This window comes from Babylonia areolata, chromosome 14, assembly GCF_041734735.1.
Source record: "Babylonia areolata isolate BAREFJ2019XMU chromosome 14, ASM4173473v1, whole genome shotgun sequence".
NCBI lineage: Eukaryota > Metazoa > Mollusca > Gastropoda > Neogastropoda > Buccinidae > Babylonia > Babylonia areolata.
Window position 1 is genome coordinate 26951126 of NC_134889.1, and position 23250 is coordinate 26974375.

Consider the following 23250-nt stretch of genomic DNA (forward strand, 5'->3'; position numbering starts at 1 on the left):
ATCTTTGAAAAAAAAGTTGGACTTCTTCCATACCATTTTACACAGAACTGATCAGTAACACTTGCCACATCATAGGGCCTCATAGTGTCCTGCAGGAACAAGACTTTTTAGTTTCATAGATTCTGCTTAAATGTACAGGCCATTCATCCACAATTTTGCTCTTTACATTCACAAATCTGTTGGGTTTTTTTTATTTTTTTATCACTCACTCTGCTGGACCAAGAAATAGATGAAAATGTCCGAATAGGTTCAATGAAACAGAAATAAAAACTTAATAGCAGAATTCATATTGAAAGATAAGAATTTTCTGAGGCAGTAAAAAATATATTCTTGTCTGGCACTTTTTATGATTAAAATCTATTTGTCAATCAAAATTGTTTGTGCTTCACGCTTTATCCTGTAAAGGAATCATTAGGAGGAAAAAAAAAGAGATTTTAAAAATGGTTGAAAAGTGCTCTGTATTAAATGTGATGAATAAGCTTGGGAGAAGAAAAAAAGCAAAGAAAAAAAAGCATGCGAGCGGGATCAAACCACGCATGTTCAGTTCTGTTGCAAGCAGACTAATCCACAAGGCTACGGCACATCTGATGTCAAATGACTAAATTTAAAACTTAAAAGCAATGTTGACGTTTTCTTCTTCATGTGATAAATAGATGTGATTGTAGTTGACATAATAATGCCGTTTAAATCATGTTTTTTGTGTTTTATTATATTGTGATTATTCTTTCATTTTGGCGGTAAAGGAGATGTTGCCATCTCCTTCAAGCACATCGCAACACATAGTAGATCTCTAGATCTGCACAAACCAGTCTACAAAGGGCTGAAAGGAACCATCGATTCAATTTTTCTTTTATGTTCATTCCAGTTGATTCAGTTTTTAGAATGTTTATATGCAGTAAACATGTCGATGGTGTAGTTAGTATCACTGTAAGTGTTCTGTCCAGAATTTGTGTTTCTTTCTTTTTAATTGTGAACAAGAAACGCGAGGTCATGTTGTCTTCGAAAACAACCTACCTTGTGGTCGGCCAAACTCAGTGGAAAGCAGTTTTTCGAATTTTCGAATTTCGGAACACATCTCAATGAAATAAACCGTTAATGATTTGGAACTATGGCTTAATTCAGGAGACTTACAATCTGTTATTGGTATGACTGTGAAATTTTTTTTCATACTATGTTTAAGCCAATTTTGGTATTGGCAGACAAAGTATTTCCAGAGAAAATGGCAATTTTAAAGTTTACCACTCACACACACACACACACACACACACACACACAGACAACCAAACACCGAGTTAAAACATAGACTCACTTTGTTTACGCAAGTGAATCAAAATTGCGAAAAAATTATCATATAACAGTATTTCCAGTTGATGATGTTGGTTGTGTTTATTTTCAGCAGTAATGGTCTGAAGAGTCCATCGTCGGGTGTTGGTACACACAATGTTCAGCTCAACATTTCTGCTTCTGCTTCACCTTCATTGAAAAGAGGTAAGACCAACATAAAGCATGAATTGCATCTGCCTCCCTTTATTTACATCTATCTCTCTCTCCTGTCTCAGTTCTCTCTGTCTTCGTGTCTCTGTATCTGTCTGTGTGTGTTTTTTTTTTAATTTACTCTGGACTAATAGTTTTCTCCCTTGCTTTTCCCTACAGACGGGTTAGGAAAAAAATCACAAAAAATACAATACATAAAGTAACAATGAAAATCACTGTACTTGACCCACTGACCCCTCTCCTCACGTCGTGTGAATGCCCACTCCCCTCCCTCTTCACTGCTCTCAGAAGCTGAGTCACCATCAGTACCTTTCTTGCTGGTAGCTTTCTTCATTGCAGATACTTTATTTAATGTCTTCATCATCCTCGTCGATGTCGAAATCTTCAGTTTGAAGCATTTCAATCACTTCAGCAGCGGTAAAAGCCGCTGTCATGATCCAAAAATTTCCACTTGTATCGCAACACCATTTTCGATACATATGCAGATTAGCTTGTGTGGGGTCCTGAACTCGCTGGCTTGCTGTGGAGTGTGTTGTTGAGGAATCTCATGAAGAAACTTTCCATTTGACCCTTGACACCTTCATAATCCCCAGTGCAGCTGCAATTGTTATGCTACCCCATGAGGAAAACATGGAAAAATTTTTAATTGTTGAAACTGCTATAACGTTCCGTTGTCCGGAACACTACCTTACGTCAGGAATGCTATAGTGTTCCATCGTCTGGGGTGAGTTAACCCTTTCGCCAATCAGTTTAGAGTATAAAATTCCCTTGTGGTATAAATACAGAAAAAAAGATAGTGGCTAAGATCAGCTGGGGATTCCCCCTGCGATGTATAGAAAATACAGCCTATCCTACCACTGAACATTAAGAGCAGTAGGTTCATGGATAACAGACCAATGAATGGTCACCTTTCAGTGGCATGGGTCCTCTACCACGCCTGTGCATAAATGCGAGCTTGGCGATGAAAGGGTTAAAGCACTCTGAAGATTAGTGCTGTATAAGTATCAATGATAGTGATAAGTATCCATCATCACTATAGTTATGATTATTATCATTGTTATTAGTAGTAGTATTCTTGCTCTTCTTCTTCTTCATATTGTTATCTTTTCTCCAGATATTTTAAGGTGGTTATTCAGTTTTTCAGAGTCTCTGTTATAAGTCACTTTTTATCTGCAGTTCTAGCTTCCATTTCACATTATTTCTGTTTTTTGTTGTTGTTGTCAGCATTGTTCTAAAGAATGGAAAGGAAAAAAATAATAATAATAAAATACAGTATGTACATGAAGCAAACTCTCCGTATAGTATGCTCTAATTTTCTTGGACTGAAGAACACTTAAATTGAAGGAATTTGGAAATTGATGAAGATGGCAGTCTAAAGGTCTTCTTTAAAGACTTTGCTTTTTTGACAGCATCCTTTGGCCTGGTCTCTTCAGCGGGTGATTCTGACGTGTCTGTGTTCAAAGCGTGTCGTAAAATGGTGTCCACTGTCATGGACCAGTTTGGAGGTGAGTCGTGACAGCAGTTTAATTTAGCGTTGTTTCAAGTCCGTAATTTGATAGTTATCTCGATGATTGTCATCATGTCCTGTGTTCGTCAAACATAGGTCAGTGTCTGCTGTGGGTGAGAATATGAACCCTGTAGAAATTCATTTTAAGAAGTAAATGCCATGACTTTGTACCATTAAACTCTGATATGGTTAATTCAAGGGACGGTAATGATACTGTTTCAGCTTCAGTGCCATGACATTGTGCCATTAAACTCCCATATTATGGTTAATGAAAGGGAGGGTAATAATGTTTGAGTCTGGAAGAATTTGGCTGAAGGGAGGGTGATGACTCTGAAATGACAATTTTCTTTTTTTTTTTTAATACTAAAAACAGTTTTAAAATTTTTTCATTCTCTCATGATGAGCCCGAAGGCAAATTTCTTTACTCGATGTGTTTCAGACATTAGGGATTGATTGGTTGATTTCAGCTTTGAGTCTGGAAGAGTCTGTGGCGGACAAGATTCTGTGGGACTGCCATGTGCTGCAGTCGTGTGTGTCTGAGGTGCAGGATGCTGCGGACAGCGGCTTGTCTTCTGCAGGTAAGGGTTCACGCCTCTCTTTGTTCTCCTTCAGTCGTGTGGTGTTAGCAGTCAGCGTCCTGTGTTACACTGACAGGCTTGAGGCTGAATGGAACACATGCAGTCCTGTCATATTACCGTAAAGTTTGGTCTATTGAGCGCACTGGTATATAAGCCGCACCCACTAAATTTTGGAAAAAATTGAACTTTATACATACATAAGCCACACTGGCTTATAAGCCGCACTTACTTCCGGTACCGGAACACATACTGTTACTACAGAAAAGTTGTCAATACTGTAGGTTATGAAATAAACACAAAGAAAAGCAAGCGAATATACTGCTAGTGCCACAAAAAATAATAAATAAACACAACGAAAATAAGATCCATAATTTAGGGATAGTCACATTTATTCAACGTCATCCTGCTCACTGAATCCACTGAAATCTTCGTCTTCAACACACTAGCACACTATCCTGAAGCTTATCCAAAAATTCATGGACAGAAATCATGATTTTGGTGAGTTGAAGGGCAGCCAAAAATAGACGAGAACGTGACACTCCCGGGATCGTTAAAATCCTCAAATAAGCCACATCATTGTATGAGCCGCAGAGGTTGAAGCTGGAGTAAAAAGTTGCGGCTTATAGACCGAACTTTACGGTATATAATGATAATAAGTTCAGTTCAGTTCAGTTACTCAAGGAGGCGTCACAGCATTCGGACAAATCCATACATACGCCACACCACATCTGCTTAGCAGATGCCTGACCAGCAGCGTAACCCAATGTGCTTAGTCAGGACTTCAGAAAAAAAAGGATATACAAGCAAATAAATGGATACGGCATCAAATTAATGAATAAGTAGATTAAGATAAATAAATAAATAGATAAATAAGTAAGTAAATCTAAAAATAAAATAACTAATACTAAATGAAGGTTTGTACAGCGCAGTACCCCCATCTCACATGGGGCTCACTGCACTGTACATAGAGTGACTCACACAGTGCGTTGTTGAGATGTGTGCCACATGAGTGAATATGTTATGCTGTGTGACTCACACAGTGCGTTGTTGCGATGTGTGCCTCATGAGTGAATATGTTATGCTGTGTGACTCACACAGTGCGTTGTTAAGATATGTGCCTCATGAGTGAATATGTTATGCTGTGCGACTCACACAGTGCGTTGTTGAGATGTGTGCCTCATGAGTGAATATGTTATGCTGTGCGACTCACACTGTGCGTTTTTGAGATGTGTGCCTCACAAGTGAATATGTTATGCTGTGCGACTCACACAGTGCGTTGTTGCGATGTGTGCCTCATGAGTGAATATGTTATGCTGTGCGACTCACACAGTGCGTTGTTGAGATGTGTGCCACATGAGTGAATATGTTGTGCTGTGCGACTCACACAGTGTGTTGTTGAGATGTGTGCCTCATGAGTGAATATGTTATGCTGTGCGACTCACACAGTGCGTTGTTGAGATGTGTGCCTCATGAGTGAATATGTTGTGCTGTGCGACTCACACAGTGCCTTGTCGCGATGTATGCCACATGAGTGAAGGTGTGGTGCTGTGTGTGACCCAGCCCTGCAGATGGTGAGCACCCTTCACCTCCTGGCCTCTCACTGTTCCCTGTGGGCCGCCACCTTTGACCGCGACACGCCCCTCCTCCACAACCTCCTGTCTCGCCTCACTGACCACGTGCGCACTGTCGGCATTCAGGTGTCTCACCTGCTTCAGGTGGGCTTTTTCATTCTTAAAAAAATAATTTGGTTTTTTTTACTTTCCTTGGCCTTTTTTGTTTTTTTTGTTTTTGTTTTGGTTCCCCCAAATTTGTGACATTTTGTGTTCACCAGAGGGTTTGTTGCCAAAGACACTGTTTTCAATAAATGTGAGATCTGAGGAGCGTGCTGTCATTTTGATGATGGTGATTTAGTGGTGAAGATGCTGCCGCTTTGGGGATCCATTTTGTTGTTTTTATTTCCTTTATCTTTGGGTGTTTATAAAAAAAATTTTAAAAAAAGAAGAGAAAAAATGAAGTCTTGTTATCGTGACCACAAGCTAAAAAAAAAACAACAACTGTCCTTTCTAAATATTTTATTTTTAGAAGTTTTTTTAATTTTTTAATGTCATCTTCTTTCCTCTGATTTTTTTTTCACTGTTGCACTCAAGTGTCCATTTTATTTTGGTTTTCATTGTTCACAACTTAACAATGATTCAACATGCTCAGAACTAAACTTTTTTGTTGCATAAATGAACATCCCACAAATCATCCAAATAGAGCAATACAGGATTTGTTTGTTTTTTAACAGAAAGGAACAAATCCCACAAATCATCAAATTATAACAATATAAGGGTTGTTTTTAAAAAAAATCAGAACAAGAAGATAAAATTCAACAAATCATCATATTATGGCAATAGAAAGATTAAATTGAATTTTGATATAAGGATAAAAAAAAAGATAAAGAAGAATAAAAAGAATGTCTGTTGGCCGCTTGTTTTGTCCTTTCACATACTTGAAACCAGCTCCTTCATTGTTTATCCTATCTTTGTTCAGCATTAACTTTTATTTCCTTTCCAATGTCACCTGATGTGTCAAGCCTTTGCGCATCAAAGCAGTGTTGTTTTCCTGTTGTTTCCTGTTCACCAAGTCATTCCTGCCGGAATGGCATAGTGTCTGGAATTGTCCATGTATTGTCCTTGTCAGAATGCTTTATCAGCAACTAGTTTCAGTTTCCAGTTTCAAGGAGATGTCAAACTGCACAGACTGATTGACATACGCTACACCACATCTGCTGTCATAAAAAAAAAGAAAAAAAAAGGCAGGAGCCTGATCTTTGCATAATCCCAACATGATGATCTGTGTAATACATGTATATAAAATAGGGGGGGAAAAAAAAAAGCAATTACAATAAGAAATACCAGCATTCAGACAGCACCAAATAAAAAGTACGTACAACAACAACTTTATGTTGATCAGGGCTACGAGACAGATTTGAGGAGTCTGGTACAAGAATCGTCGTGCAAACTGTCGGAGGAAGTGCTCAGCCTGTGCTGTACCTGTGGTCAGCTGGCTCTGGCCACCAAGACACGCATTGTGCGTCTGGAGCAGTTCACTCAGGACTCTGAGTCCTCACAGGTGAGTGGTTACTGCCAGCATATTACTCACAATTTGTGTTGTGCTGTGTTGTGTTCTGTTGTGCTTGTTGTGTTCTGTTGTGCTGTGTTGTGTTGTGCTGTGCTGTGCTGTGCTGTGTTGTGTTGTGCTGCATTGTGTTGTGGTGTGGTGTGGTGTGCTGTATTGTGTTATGCTGTGCTGTGTTGTGTTGTGTTGTGCTGTGCTGTGCTGTGCTTTGTTGTATTGTGCTATGCTGTGCTGTGTTGTATTGTGCTGTGCTGTGCTGTATTGTGCTGTGCTGTGCTGTGTTGTATTGTACTGTGCTGTGTTGCATTGTGTTGTGCTGTGTTGTGTTGTGTTGTATTGTGGTGTGGTGTGCTGTGTTGTATTGTGCTGTGCTGTGTTGTGTTGTGTTGTGTTTTGCTGTGCTGTGCTGTGCTGTGCTGTGCTGTGTTGTGTTGTATTGTGCTGTGCTGTATTGTGTTGTGCTGTGCTGTATTGTGTTGTGCTGTGTTGTATTGTGCTGTGTTGCATTGTGTTGTGGTGTGGTGTGGTGTGCTGTGTTGTATTGTATTGTGCTGTGCTGTGCTGTGCTGTGCTGTGTTATGTTGTGCTGTGCTGTGCTGTGCTGTGCTGTGCTGTGTTGTGCTGTGCTGTGCTGTGCTGTGTTGTGTTGTGCTGTGCTGTGTTGTGCTGTGCTGTGCTTTGTTGTATTGTGCTGTGCTGTGCTGTGCTGTGCTGTGCTGTATTTCTCTGTCACAACAGATACCTCTGTGTGAAATTCAGGCTGCTCTCAGGGAGAGCGTGTCGCTATAGTACAGCACCACTCTCTTTTTTTTCTGCCTACAAGTGCATCTGTATTCCTATTAAAGTGGACTTCTTTTTTTTCCTTTTTTTTTTTAACAGAATTTTGCCATGGACAACCAGTATGTTAAGTTCTTTTACATACACTGAGTGCATGCTATACACAGGACCTCAGTATATTGTCTTATCCAAATGACAAGTGTCCATGCCACCACTTGAGATCTTGTGGAGGGTGAGAAAATTCTGGAAAGTGTGGGACTTGATCCTGTGCTCTCAGATTCTTTCACTTCGAAGGGGGATGCGTTACCACCAGACCAGCACTCGACTGTATGTGACAGATTCGTAAAGCATTGTCATGACCACATTCATTTTACTTTCAAACAGTAAAACTTGTGTTAATTCTTATTACTTCTAGTGGAAGGGAAGAAAACTCTGGCAAGTGTGGGATTCAATCCTATGCACTCAGATTCTCTCACTTGCTAGGCGGACATGTTAACCACTAGGCCACCACTCCACCTGTGTAGGAAGGTGGTGTGTATCAAGACTGGTTTATCAACTCTGTGCAGGTAGAGAAATTCCCTGTATGTGTGTGGTTTACTGACCAGTGGTTCATTGTCTATACCCTTGTAGAGAAATTCCCTGTATGTGTATGAAGTTTACTGACTGGTGGTTCATCGTCTATTCCCAGGTAGAGAAATTTCCTGTACATGTATGAAGGTTTGCTGACTGGTGGTTTATCGTTTTTACGAAGGTAGAGAAATTCCCTGTATGTGCATGAAGTATTGCTGACTGGTAGTGGTGGTGGTGGGGTGTTGTACAGCTGAGGGGGGACGTGTGCCGGGCCTTTCTCAGGGGCTGTGAGCGACTGTTGGACCGCACGCTGCAGGGAGGCATGAAGACGCTGGAGAACTGCCAGGCTACCGCCTCTCACCTGGCTGATGGTTCTTCTGCCCTGTCCCAGGTGTGTTGCAGCCCTTGGTTTGTTTTTCTTCTTCTTTTCTTTCTTCACAGTAGTTATTCCACGGGTGGTGTGTGTGTGTGTGTGTGTGTGTGTGTGTGTGTGTGTGTGTGTGTGTGTGTGTGTGTTTCTTTCTTCAGTTAAACATGGTTTTACTGTTCATGATATTGAATGGGGATAAAAAACAACAGCAAGCCTTTGTGTGTGTGTGTGCATATGCTTGGAGAATACGTGAGAAGAAAGAGCAACAATGGACAGGACTGACAGAGTAAATTATAACTATAACTTTCCTGTGTATGAATATGTGTGTGTGCATGTGCGTGAGTGTGTGTGTACATTTGTGTTTGTGTATGTGTGTATATTTGTGTGTGTGTGTGTGTGTGTGTGTGTGTGTGTGTCCATGCATGTGTGTGTGTGTGTGTGAATGCATAAGTGTATGTGTGTATATGTGTGTATATTGGTATATGTGTGTGTGTGACAGGAGGTGAGTGTTGTGACTCAGGACGTAGGTCACACAGGTGGTGTGCACCAAGCTGCTTCTGCAGGCCTGTCAGGACGTGCAGGTCAGTGTCCATAGTGTATTGTATTGTGTTGTATTGTTTTGTACTGTATTGTTTATTGTCTGTAGAGTCTTACGCTGTATGTACGCCACTATCTCTCCTTGACTCTGTCCTAACACACTCCACTTCCACCCTGCCAGCTTGGATCTCATCAGTTACCACTTACCAGGGTTCATGCACGGTTTAAAAGCTTTTAAGAATTGGAAAAAAATTACATGCCTTTTTAAAGTCCTTTACAGTCTTGAAAAAAATATGACCAAGGCTTTTAACTCTTTCGCCACCAAGTTTCTGTGTGAAAAACACTCCTCAGCGCCAAACATTTTAGAAGTGATGCTCTCAGTCACGGGCTTCGGTTCATGTCAAAACAACAGAATGGACTGGTTCACTTCAAACTGGGTCAGGGAGCAAAGGTTGGTCATTGTTCTGTTGGTGGGAAACTGGCTGCAGCTGTCATGCTTTGTTACAATGTGAAAAAATGGTCTTATTAATAAGACCCCTTGATGTTGACAAAAGTCACCTGTGGTTGTGCACTGTCAGTCAACAAAAGTCGTCTATGGCGGTGAAAGAGTTAAACATTTTTGAAATTTGACTTTTATCTATGAAAAACCCAATTGTTTCTCACAGTAACTGATAAAGCACAGCAGCAAAATGTTCTACCAGAATCAGATTTAGAAATAAAACAATGAGTAACAACAAGACCTCCATAATAAAAGGATCTCTCCCACTGACATTGTGGTTATCATCTGTGTAGCAGGTCAGCTTTGTTCAAGGAAGAGAAAACAACTCTCAAAATACCATGCCTTTTTGCCGTCACAGTAGCATTAAGTCTTTGGGGTTTTTGATGGTTTCAATAAGGTTTTAGAAGTTTGTGATGGAAAATCTGCATGAACCCTGGTCTCTCATATTAATTTAATTTACTTCCAACCTGCTTATTGGTAGATCAGATTGGTACCACTTTTCAGTGTCCATACAGGTTTTAAAAGCTTTTAAGAATCCAAGTATTTATAAAAAAAAAATTTTAAATGTAAAAGAAAAAAAAGCGCATGGTTTTTTGAAGTCCCTAAACAAGTAACAGTCTTTAAAAAAAACCCACCCAAGTTTGTAATAGTTTCAAATTTTCAGTCCTAGTATTACTGAAACAAGAAACTATACATCATTTGTGTTAGTAATGAAGCACAGCAATGGAACATCCCACCTGAATTCGTTGAACAATGATCATGAATGAAAAACAAAACGAAACAGGAAAAAAAAAACACCCCAAAAAACCCCCTGATCCTCAAAATATTTTTTCAGAGGAAATCACTATTCTCATCCATGTGGCAGATTGAAATACCATGCGTGCCATGTTTCTGATGCAATATTTTTGACCCTTTGGTGTTTTGAAGGTTTTAGAAAAATTTTAGCTTTTGTGTATGAAATTCAACATGTAGGAACCCAGCTTACATGAGGAACTGTTTTCCTACCTTCCCTCGGTTTCAGTGAGAAGTGATTGCCTTTGATATTTCATGTTTCTGCGTCAGCCATCTGGCTGCTCCTTCACCTCTTTGGGGCGGTGGGTAGAACCTTTTTATTTTAACCCCTTGACTGCTGCATCTTGGTGAAATTACATCGGTGTGACATGAATTTGAAGTAACTGCTTTTAGTATATTTTATGCATTTAAAAAAAAAAGTGAATAGAAGGAAGATATCCTTATACAGAATGGTGATTTGACATTCTGACATGTAATCTCTTTCTTCTGTCGGTGAGTTGACAGGCCTTCACTGAAGAAGATACTCATCAGTGGCGGTCAAGGGGTTAAAGTATACCATGCTACATGGGGAAAAAGCTAATGCATGAAATCAGTATCTGTGCTCATATTCTGAGTTTAGGTATACGCAGTCAGCTTGTTCTCAGTGCAATGATATGATCATTTGTAACTTGGCTGCAGATAAAAGCATAGAATTAATTAACATGGGATGAAAGCTGGTGTTTCTGTGGGAACGAAAGGCATCAGAATGTGTTGTACAGCTCACAGAATGTTGGCAAAGTCGTGAAAGAGATGGACATTTCTGAAAGTCATTGGAAGAAATTTCTTTCTGTCTGGGTGTGCAGATATCTTACCTGTAAATTACTCAACATTAGTTTATTCACATTTTATTCTAATGTTTGCACATATGAAACAGTGAATTTCAGTACCTGGGTATTAAGAATAAATCAGTCCTGAGGATGACTTACTGCAGTTCCTTTGGACTTATTGTTTCTGAAGAAATAAATGAATATGTGTTTATACATCATTATTTTCAGATTTTAAAGATGTCCAGTGGACTTTATGATTCTGAAGAAAGAAGTGAATATACCTACATAATTGTTCTCTGAATTCAAAGATTACAAACACCTTAAGTTTGTCTTTCAAAATGTAATTTTTATATCATTTTTGGGGAGTGGGGGTGGGGAGGAGGTGACTCCTTGACTCCTTGGATCACAATGGGTTCATGGATTCATTCAGCTTACAGTTCTGATGCCTTACCCATCTCTTTGTTTTGTGCTTGTTATAAGATGCTGCTTGCTTTTCATAGAAAAAACAAACTTGCTTTGTGCCTCCAATGCTAGGGGAATTCTAGGGGCTTTATGTATGAACGTGTGTGTGCCTGTTAGGTGGTGGTTTATGTGTGCTTGTTAGGTGGAGGTTTCTTCTTCTTCTTCGTTCATGGGCTGCAACTCCCACATTCACTCGTATGTACACGAGTGGGCTTTTACATGTACGACAGTTTTTACCCTGCCATATTGGCAGCCATACTCTGTTTTCGGGGGTAAGGTGCATGTTTATGTGTGCCTGTTAGATGGAAGGGAGATTTATCTGTGCCTGTTAGGTGGAGGTTGACATGAGTGTGGTGGAGGGCGGGGAGCAGGCCCCATGTTACCACGCCCGCTACAGGCGCCTGCAGGCCCTGCTGACCCATGTGTCCACCCTGGCGGAGACGGCCCAGTTACTGGTGCAGTGCACTGAGCCCCTGGTCACAGGTGGGTCCGTCGTCTGGCCTCCGCTCACACACAGGGCCTGCTGTCTTCTGCACTGGAAATACTGAAAAAATGTGACAGCTTGTTTGTATTGTGATGTGTGTTCTCTGCATCTTCTTCAAGAGGGGCTGTGGCTTTTATTGTTGTCTTCCATACTGATGGTACTGAAAATTTGTGACATTTTGTTAAGTCTCCATGACTATATCCATATCAATCAATAAAAGAAAAACAGAACAAACATTTTGTGTTGGAATGTGTGTTCTGTGCATTCCCTTCATGAGGGATTATGGTCTATATTGTGTCTTTTGCACTGCTGATACTGAAAAAATGTGACAACCTGTATTGTAAGTGTGTTCTCTGCATCTTCTTCATGAGGGGCTATGGTCTTTATTGTGTCTTCTGCACTGCTGGTACTGAAAAAATGTGACAACATGTATTGTGTGTTCTCTGCGTCTTCTTTATGAGGGGCTGTGGCTTTTATTGTGTCTTTTGCACTGCTGCTGATACTGAAATAATTGACATTTTGTGTCGTAGTGTGTGTTCTCTGCATCCCCGTCATTGAGGGCCGCAACCTTTATTGAATGAAAAAAACATATTTCTATCAGTGTCTTCTGCACTGCTGCCAGCTGTCAGAAGCTGATATGATTTCTTGTATCAACCTTCCATATAGTTATTGCTCCTTTTCTCAAGAGAAAAAAACAGCAACAAAAGTACCCCCCAAATAACCACAAACAAGAAACTGAGAAGGAAAAGAAATATATTTAATTGAGTGCATTTTATTGACTCACTTGTCTGAACAAAGTGAGTCTATGTTTTAACCCGGTGTTCGGTTGTCTCTGTGTGTGTGTGTGTGTGTGTGTGTCTGTGTGTCCGTGGTAAACTTTAACATTGACATTTTCTCTTCAAATACTTTGTCAGTTGACACCAAATTAGGCATAAAAATAGAAAAAATTCAGTTCTTTCCAATCATCTTGTTTAAAACAACATTGCACCTCTGGGATGGGCACAAAAAAATAAAAAAAAAGAAGCCAAATTATATGCAGACTGCATTTACTCTAAACTTGGCACTTTGATATTCTGACACAACAACAAAAGCAGTCATTATTATAATTTTTTGTTCAAACAGGAACTTCTTTTGCTAAGCATGGAAGTTTTATTTATTTTGCAAATGTTTTGGTGCAGATAGTAAAAAAGGGAAATTAATCTGTAATTAATGCTAGGGGACTTAATTTGCTTTAAACTGATCTTTCTCATCTTAAACATTACATTTTGAAATTATACTCAATACATAAAAAGCTTGTGTGTTTTACTCTCAGTGTACAGGGCTTTCACTGTGTTCATTCGCCCAAGTGGTCTTTTTCGGAAAATACTAAAGTCAATACGACGAGTGGACTTTATAGATCTATTGGTGAGCCCTGAAGGTCATGGGCAAAAATCAGTTGCGTACACATATTTATACACATTCAAAGCTCATGCTCATATTCTTCGCGAATGTGAACGACGCCATTTTGTTTCAAGTTGTTGACCTGCCCGTTCGGTCCTATATTCAATGGACAATACATGATAACATGTGATGGAAAGTTGGAGAAGGAGACTGTTAAATATTTATTCAGAGAAAGATTTGTGAACGCCTCATCACTTACTGGATTATGCCCCAAACTGCCATAAAAGTATCCACAGAATCAGTTGGAATTCACAGTTAAAAATTGTAAACCATGTGAGTTAATACCCTTGAATTGATGAAACGAAAAAATTTCCAGTCTTGACTTTTCTCAAAATGAAGTCCTTTTCACTTCATATGATGTTTAGAAGTACTTGTACTTGGCTCTACATTTTATTAGTTTAACAAAATACTAAATTTTCATGTCAACTTTAAAACTATAAAACTAGAATGAACATAAAAGAGAAATTGAATTGAAATTGAGTCGTACTACATTCCCGGCGGGTGTAACTGAACTTGTACATCTATCTAGATCTAGAGAAAACGGCTGAATGTTGCAGTGTGATTGCGGCGATAGCCACGTCTCCTTTACCGCGGACTTAAAAAGAATTTTTTTATTGCCCTTAAAGATTTTTTGAATGCCCAAGATACACCAGAATAATATGATTTAAACAGCATTCTCACTGCAAATACCGCAATTGATTTATTTATTTATTTATTTATTTAAACCCGAAGCTTTATAATAACAAATACAGGACACATTTTAAGATTTTTTTTTTTTAAGTGTATCACAAGTGAGTCTTGAAGGCCTTGCCTCTCTTGTTACATGTCTGTTTAGTACCAGATTTGAGAGTACAAAAGCACTGTGAGTCAGGTCTAGCCATTAGCATTATTTGTTAGTAAAATAACCTGTTTGTAAAACTGGGAATTTGTACAGAATACATTATTTCTTGAAAAGAATAAACAACAGCAAGTAGTTCCAGAGTAAAACTAAAGTCCAATGTCAAAATCTGAAGGAAAAATATTGTAATTTCAACATTAGTTATCTGCCAGTTGCTATGATTTGAACATGATTTTCTATGGTTGAGTGCATTTGCTACACTTTTTAAGTTCATGTGGAAAATGTTATGGTCAGGTGACTTTTTAATCTTTTTTTTTTGTGGGTTGGGCTGGAGGGTTGGGTTGGGAGTGTCTCCAAACCTGTGAAGACAAGTCAAGGTGTGGTTGACCCAGTATTGTCCTCAGCCAGTGGGCATTTCCATTTCCAGACTTCAGCCAGTCACAACTAACTTCTCAATCAGCATGCATTGAACAGAGGTTGATTTCCCGTCTACCTCATTTGATGCCATGATGTCGAAGTGTAAGACCAACAGCGATGAACTCTTTTCGTTCAAGTAGTCACAGAATGCATGCAAGAAATATTAAGAACACTGTCGAGAAAAAGATCCATGTGTCACTAGATCAGATGTGAGTTAGCATCATGCTAGGATGGTGGCAGAATGGTTATGGTACTTATCTGTCAGTACAGTGTCTGTGATGGTCTGGGTTTGAATTCCATTCTCACCCTTTCTCCCAAGTTTGATTGGAAAATCAAACTGAGCGTCTAGTCATTCGGATGGGATGATAAACTTTGCACACCGAGAAAAGAACCCATGACAACAAAAGTGTTGTCCACTGCCAAGATTCTGTAGAAGAAATACGCTCCGACAGGCACACAGATATATATATGCTTGCACTCAATGCCTGACTAGTACCTTGGGTAATCCTGCTGTTGGGCATCTGTCTAGCGAATGTGGTATATATATGGGTTTATCCAAATGCAGTGACACCTTGATAAACTGAAACAGAAATATGCCGGGTCCACCGTCTGTCAAGTGGATGTGGTGGACACAGTGACATTTATGGCATGTGAAGCTGAATCACCTTCATGGAATCAGCAGTGCTGCTGCACCAAGGGTTGCTAGTTTGTTTTTTTTCCAGTGGCATAAAGAATTCAAATAGGATGTAAGAATATGTGGTAAAAATAGAGAGGCACAGGACAAGACCGTCCCGAAGTGCTGTTTTGTTGTTAGTTTTGAAGTGGTTAGCTGCTCCCAAATTACAGTCAGCTTGCAAGGAACTCGTTTTATTATGTGTGGTATTGTGTCTAGTGTTTGTGAGTGTTTGTTGTGATTTTACACTCTTGAAATATTTGTGTGCAATTGTCTGTGGAAAGCAATGTAAACTGCATTCCTTATTTATTAGAAGTGAATCATTGTTGCCTAATAATCAGAACAATGCACATGTAAATGAATGTTTGAATTATTTTTTTATCATGTTAGACGTGTTCAGAATAAGGTTAAGAAGCAGTTATTTTTTTTATTATATTTTTTCCCCATGCAAAGAAGGTTTTGTTCTTTTCAATCATTGCATCACAATTCACATTCAGCACATAATGAACCAGTAGTTTATTATTTATTATCAAAAAGAGGAATACAGGGAGGGATTTATCATTAGCAAGATTTAATCGTAACTCACCAATACAATTCAATACATATTTATTCATCTATGTGGAAACTAATTGCCGAGCAAAACTGGTTCTGTGCACCAACAGGGGACAGCCAAGACGTGCGTCGCATCCACCGCTGTGCAGAACTGATCCAGCGGAGGGCCCGGCAGTTGCTTCCCTCCTCCTCCTCCTCCTCCGACAGCTCCTCCTCCCTGTCCTGCAGTCTCCTGGACACCTCCCTGTCCCCCCAGTCCTCTCACGGCGCTGCACACAGCACGCCCAGCCTGTCCCAGCCCAGGACACCCGGCCTGGACTCTGTCTCCACCCTGACTGATTCCCAGGCGGAGCATCTGGACTTTGCCGTGCAGGAAGTGGTGTCCTCCACCAGAGGGCTGATGGAGCGGGTGGGGAAGGTGAAGGTGAAAGTCAGCAGCCCTGACGACCAGCAGGGACCCGGCCTGCCCCGGGGAAAGCGCATGCTGCCGGCCTCGCCTGGCAAACTGGGCTGCAGTCCCATCATGCACCTGCAGCAGGCCTCTGTCAGGAGGAACATTGCTCTGACCAGCAGTGCTTTAGACAGCTGATTTTGGGGGGGTGGCTTTAAAAAAAAAAGAAGATTTTTCATTTAAGAAATGTTTTTTTTAATTCATTCAGTTACTTCACTTATATCAGAGATTGAGACAAGCTTACAGTTGGGCCACCAGCAAAGTGAGAGCTGTGTGATTTGTGGTTTCTGCACTGCAATGGGAATCCATTTCCAGTTTCGTCGTTTCTGGACGACCATGACTTTCAAACTTGGAGGCAAGATTGTGCTGGCTGCTAGAGCTGCTGCTTGTGTGGCTAGTTGAGGTTTGTGGACCATCCCCACTGCCTAATGTCCTAAAGCCCCTCTTGGCCTAGAGAGTAGGGGATAACTTGGGCAAGACTCTGCCCACTGTCATCAAAGTATAGCCCAGATAGAAAGGACAGCAGTTGTTGTTCTTATGGTCATAGTCGGACATGACTGACCGTCATACTATACTATTTTACTATTTTGGTTTTTGTTGTTTATGGATGTGGGGTGCAGAAGGAGACAAGGATGCATACAATCATGAGGATAATGTCTTGATGATGAGGGGGTATGGACGCACGGACAGGGTGAGTTGGTGGGATGTTGGGACAGCAGTTGCCTCCTTTGCTGTTCTGATGAACATTGTCAGACATGACAATTATACAGCCAAGAAAGGTAAAAGGGGCACTGTAATCGAGGCATCATGAATGATGCTTGCTGTGTACCCTGTTGGTAGGATTATATTGCTTTTAGCTGTGTTTAGTTGATGTTTAACCTTGTTCGTTTCACTTTTGTCACGGCTGGTGACTTGGTTCTCTTCTCTTTTGTTTTCTTGCGTGTTGGTTTATACTGCTGGTCAGGCATTTGCCCAGCAGATGTGGTGTAGCGCTTATGGATTTGTCTGAGTACAGTGACTCCTCCTTGAAACACTGAAACAGAAACTGTTTTCTTGCAGTGTTCAGTTCATCACAAGCAATGTTTCTGGTTTGCTTTATACATCCTTCATGATGATGATGATGATGATATATCTACGTGGCTGGATTTAGTGTGGCAGTAGAGGGCATTATCTCTTTGAAGGAACAGGGGTTTTCTGTCTTTATTTATTTTGTGTGTTTATCTGTGAAGGAAGACTTTCTTGTGTAGATCTGCTGCTGTATATTTAGATATAAAACAAAACCCTTGACTGTATTTGTTTCGTTGAATGAATGTTGTTTTGTGTATTTTATTCTATATGCTGGGCTTTCTGTTAAGTTAAAAATGTTGGGGGGTTCGGGGACTGTTTCTATGATTCTAGGAGGATTTCAGACTACTATGAGACTGTTACTGTAATGCTACACTTTTTTAAAATTTTTTTTATCCAGTATACATTTCTACACTCGTATAAAGTCAGGCACACCTTCAAGTCACAATTGTTAGGGTTCTTAGAAGGGAAACAACTGATCTTTGGTACACAAGATCCTTGGATCAGACTGGAGCTCCTAAGCACCATTTTCAATCTTTTTATATGTTTGTTCTTAAAACTTTTATGATCTGCCAGGCATAAACTTGACAAACATGCAGTGCATATGATTTTCACTCTTTTTATGTGCTCCTTCTAAAAAAAAAAAAAAAAAAAGAAACTTAAAAAGTGTCCCAGGAATAAACTTAACAAACGTGTACTGCGTCCTTTCCATTTTGAAAGTGTTATGGACACATATTTCTGTGTTTCAGAAGCCCTGCCTGTGTAGAGGTGTGTAAAAGAACAGAGTTTTCTGTGTGTGTGTGTGTGTGTGTGTGTGTGTGTGTGTTGTGTATAAAGGGAAGCTTTTCTGTGTCTCTGACTAGGGTCTTGTTGGTTGACAGAAGCTGGCATACAGCACCAGGGAGATGGAGTGTGATGTGCTTGTGCAGAAAGATGAAAGGCTTTCTGCTGTTTCATAACTCCTCAAATAATACGTCTGTCTGGTAATTTGAAGTTAGTCTCCTGACAAATGATTATTGGTTCACCCTTTTGTTACGTGATATCCAAGCCAGCGGCCAGCAGTGAAAAAAGCAGACATATAAAATGAGTGACCCAGACTGAGTGATGTTTTGTTCAGTATATAAAGTGTATGTGCGTGTGTGCATATAGGTTAACTTACTCAGTACGGCCAGTCCTCTCTTCTCCTCTACACAGACCCCTCGGATGTCCAGTGGGTGTCTGAATGACCCAACCTTTAGCTTCCATCGTCAGAACTGTGGTATTCTTTGTCAACATTCCCCTCTTCAGTATAAGAGCCTTCCGCTTGCAATATTTTGATGATGGTAACTGGGGTGAAACGCTGTTAACGTTGTCTCTTTCGCCGTTTGTATGGAGAGAGTTAATGTTGTTGCATGTAGAGGGGAAAAAGATCATTTCCAGCACAACTGTGGTGGAAGAGACCGAATCAAAAGAAGGTGTTTGGTGCTTTCAATGTTTCTTTTCCCCCATCCAGTGTATGTTATACTTTATCGCTCTTTAAGGTAAACCAGTGCTTTGTGGTAGTGTAGGTTTTATTATTTTCATTTCAGATATTTTGTGTGTGTGTGTGCATGTTTTAATAATCAGCAATAACTGAGAAAGAGTATGATTGAACGCATCATTATACAAGATGAAAGAATGTTTCATACAACGAATAGAGACAGCTGCTGACAGCATTTGTGTTTATACAGCTGACATACGTCCCCTCTTCCTCAACACTGTCATGTGTTCACACGTCTCTTTGTTAACATTGTATGCATGAATATGTTATTTTTTATGTGTTCATATTTCCACTGCCGAAAAACTTGGAGGATTCTATATTACTCATTTTGAAATGTTATTGTGCAATGCAGTGCTTGATCAGGATAATTACCACGGAAGATGAATAATGGTCATGATCGCTTGTGGATGTACACCACTGTTGGGATTTTTTTTTTTTTTTTAGGAAAACGTTTCTATCATGAATGTTAAAGTGAACAAGAGTGATATTTGGAACCACAACTTCCCCCTCACACTCCCCCCCTCACCCCGCACACCCCCCACCCCCCTCACCCCTACCCTCTCTCCCCCCTTCCCCTTCCACCATCTTGTCTGCTCTTTCCGCTGAAAACAGTGGAATAAACAGACCCCAGGACAGTCCTGTGTCCCTGCTGCCCACCTCCCCACTTTCCCTCCCCATTCCCACGTTACTCTCTTCACCCTCTCCTGGCCTTTCCGTCCCCACCCAACATTTACCCTCCCCCACCCCTCACGTCCTCTCTGTCCCCCACCCCTCACCTCCTCTCCTCCTCTCCATCCCCCACCCCTCGCCTCTCCATCCCCCACCCTCACCTCCTCTCCATCCCCACCCCTCACCTCCTCTCCATCCCCACCCCTCACCCCCTCACCTCCTCTCCATCCCCCACACCTCCTCTCTGTCCCCCACCCCTCACCTCCTCTCCATCCCCCACCCCTCACCTCCTCTCCGTCCCCCACCCCTCACCTCCTCTCCATCCCCCTCACCTCCTCTCTGTCCCCCACCCCTCACCTCCTCTCCATCCCCCTCACCTCCTCTCCGTCCCCCACCCCTCACCCCCTCACCTCCTCTCCATCCCCCACACCTCACCTCCTCTCCATCCCCCTCACCTCCTCTCTGTCCCCCACCCCTCACCTCCTCTCCATCCCCCACACCTCACCTCCTCTCCATCCCCCACCCCTCACCTCCTCTCCATCCCCCACACCTCACCTCCTCTCCATCCCCCACCCCTCACCTCCTCTCCATCCCCCACCCCTCACCTCCTCTCCATCCCCCTCACCTCCTCTCTGTCCCCCACCCCTCACCTCCTCTACACCCCCACCCCTCACCTCCTCTCCATCCCCCACCCCTCACCTCCTCTCCATCCCCCATACCTCCTCTCCATCCCCCACCCCTCACCTCCTCTCCATCCCCCACCTCCTCTACATCCCCCACCCCTCACCTCCTCTCCATCCCCCATACCTCCTCTCCATCCCCCACCCCTCACCTCCTCTCCATCCCCCACCTCCTCTACATCCCCCACCCCTCACCTCCTCTCCATCCCCCATACCTCCTCTCCATCCCCCACCCCTCACCTCCTCTCCATCCCCCATACCTCCTCTACATCCCCCACCCCTCACCTCCTCTCCATCCCCCATACCTCCTCTCCATCCCCCACCCCTCACCTCCTCTACATCCCCCACCCCCTCCCCACTTTCCCGCCCATTTCCATGTTACTCTCTTCACACTCTCTCCTTCCCCCCCCCCCCCCTCATCACCTCTACGTCCCCCACCCCCTCCCGCATCTACCCTCCCTCACCCCTTCCCACTTTCCCTCCTATTTCCACATTACTATCCTCCACCCCCCCCCCACCTCCCCTCCTCCCTCTCCTCCCCACTTTCCCTCCTATTCCCACATTAGTATCCCCTACACCCAGCTCTCCTCCCCCCACCCTCCCCACTTTCCCTCCTGTTCCCACATTACTATCATCCACCTCCCCCCCAACCTCTCCTCCTTCAACCCTCTACCCAATTTCCCTCCTATTCTCCCCTTCCCACCCTCCTTGCCTCTCCCTTCTCCACTCCCTCTCCCCTTCCCACCCTCCTTGCCTCTCCCTTCTCCACTCCCTCTCTCCTTCCCACCCTCCTTGCCTCTCCCTTCTCCATTCCCTCTCCCCTTCCCACCCTCCTTGCCTCTCCCTTCTCCACTCCCTCTCCCCTTCCCACCCTCCTTGCCTCTCCCTTTTCCACTCCCTCTCCCCTTCCCACCCTCCTTGCCTCTCCCTTTTCCACTCCCTCTCCACTTCCCACCCTCCTTGCCTCTCCCTTTTCCACTCCCTCTCCACTTCCCACCCTCCTTGCCTCTCCCTTCTCCACTCCCTCTCCCCTTCCCACCCTCCTTGCCTCTCCCTTCTCCACTCCCTCTCCCTTCTCCACTCCCTCTCCACTTCCCACCCTCCTTGCCTCTCCCTTCTCCACTCCCTCTCCCCTTCCCACCCTCCTTGCCTCTCCCTTCTCCACTCCCTCTCCACTTCCCACCCTCCTTGCCTCTCCCTTCTCCACTCCCTCTCCCCTTCCCACCCTCCTTGCCTCTCCTTTCTCCACTCCCTCTCCACTTCCCACCCTCCTTGCCTCTCCCTTCTCCACTCCCTCTCCACTTCCCACACTCCTTGCCTCTCCCTTCTCCACTCCCTCTCCACTCCCTCTCCACTTCCCACCCTCCTTGCCTCTCCCTTCTCCACTTCCCACCCTCCTTGCCTCTCCCTTCTCCACTCCCTCTCCACTTCCCACCCTCCTTGCCTCTCCCTTCTCCACTCCCTCTCCAATATAATTGCTGTGCGGAGTCATTAATTGCTGTGCTTGTTATCCATTCTCAGGTATTCATGATTATCAGAGTCAGTAATGTTTGGTATACATTCTCTTTTGCTTAAATACAGCTTACATCAGATCTTCTGTGTGAGTTTTTGATGATTATCAGACCGTCTGAATATATGATCAGTCAGGTCTGAAAAATGGTTGTAAGATCTGAAGCCACCGGTGTGTTTCATATATGGAAAGCAGGTAGGTCTTCGATTACAGGTGTTGGTTTTTGTGTGAACATTACAAAAGCATTTATTTTTTCATTCTATATTCATATTTTGACAAGTTTTGTTATAAATAGATAACAATGTTCATTAGCATTCCAATTTTACCACATTCAGGTGGGGATACATAAAAAAGCAGTGTTGTTGTTGTTTTTTTTCCCCCTAATGAATCGATAGTGTTTTGTTTGGTGGTTGAATTTTTCTTGATACTGAATCAATAGTGTTTTGTTTGGTGGTTGAATTGTCTTGATACTTGTGCTCATATATTCTCCCTATGCATTTAGCCCATTGACTCCTACACATTTTGATTTTTCAGTTTGTTGTTCCCATGTGGGATGTCAGGGGGGTCTTTCAGTATAAATAGCATCTCTGCCTTCTGGAAATTCTGTGCTAGAAATTTCCTCTTTTCTCTTTGTTTCTGCCCTTTTTACTTTATTCACTGTTGTCTTCTTTTTCTGCCTTCCTAGTCCATTCTTGTTTCAAGCAAGCCTTGACACTTTGTTCTCTATGATGTATTATCTGTGCTGTTTTGCTCAGGCAATAAGGTAGTGAAATAGTAAACACTGGGATGGGCACTAGCTGTCCACTCTGCAATGTTATTTGCCTATATGGCCTTTTTATGTATTTTTTGTTTGGCTCGAAGTATTGTTTTTTTCTTTTTTACATAAAAAAACAACCACCTCTAATGAAATGGCCGACTTCCTCAGCATGGCCTAATCTTACTTGCCCTTAGGAGTTAAATGTTTAGGAAAATGTGTCATGAACTGTGTTTTGTAGGTTTACCTTAATTGTTTTTGTTGCTATGGATGTGACAGTTTTGTGTGTAATGCAGTTGTACATTTGTGTAGTTGGGCAGTCCTGATATGGCCCTGTGTAGACGGTCGGCTGGACAATAAGCAACAATAATGATAATAATAATTGTCAGTTTGTTGGGAAAGGAGGACTTTCATCACTGGATTTTGTGGGGAAAGTGGCTGGAATGAAGTGCTGGCCGTGTTGTCTGGATGGTGCTAAACACTCAGTGCATGTCTGTTCACATCTCGGATTGGTGTTGGTATTGTGATATTTTGCTGCCAAACGAACAACGATGACACAGAGACATAGATATTATTACATGTCATTCATGCTGGTAACTGTAAAGAGTTTATTGTGCGGTTATAATTCACGCCATTTGGTGTTGGAAATTATGTTTTGTTGCAGGTCTTTTGGCTCACATGTATAA

The 23250-nt window shown here is 42.1% G+C and overlaps 1 protein-coding gene across 1 annotated transcript in view; it reads left to right on the forward strand.

The window, feature by feature from the left end:
* Nucleotides 1-18090, forward strand: part of LOC143289960 (kinesin-like protein KIF14) — a 53388-nt gene extending 35298 nt beyond the window's left edge. The window contains 8 exon segments of the mRNA XM_076599229.1: nucleotides 1397-1488; nucleotides 2904-2999; nucleotides 3469-3579; nucleotides 5140-5294; nucleotides 6535-6693; nucleotides 8297-8437; nucleotides 8916-8997; nucleotides 16027-18090. Coding sequence (XP_076455344.1) covers nucleotides 1397-1488; nucleotides 2904-2999; nucleotides 3469-3579; nucleotides 5140-5294; nucleotides 6535-6693; nucleotides 8297-8437; nucleotides 8916-8997; nucleotides 16027-16505 — 1315 coding nt within the window. The 3' untranslated portion in view covers nucleotides 16506-18090.
* Nucleotides 18091-23250: the final 5160 nt, after the last annotated feature.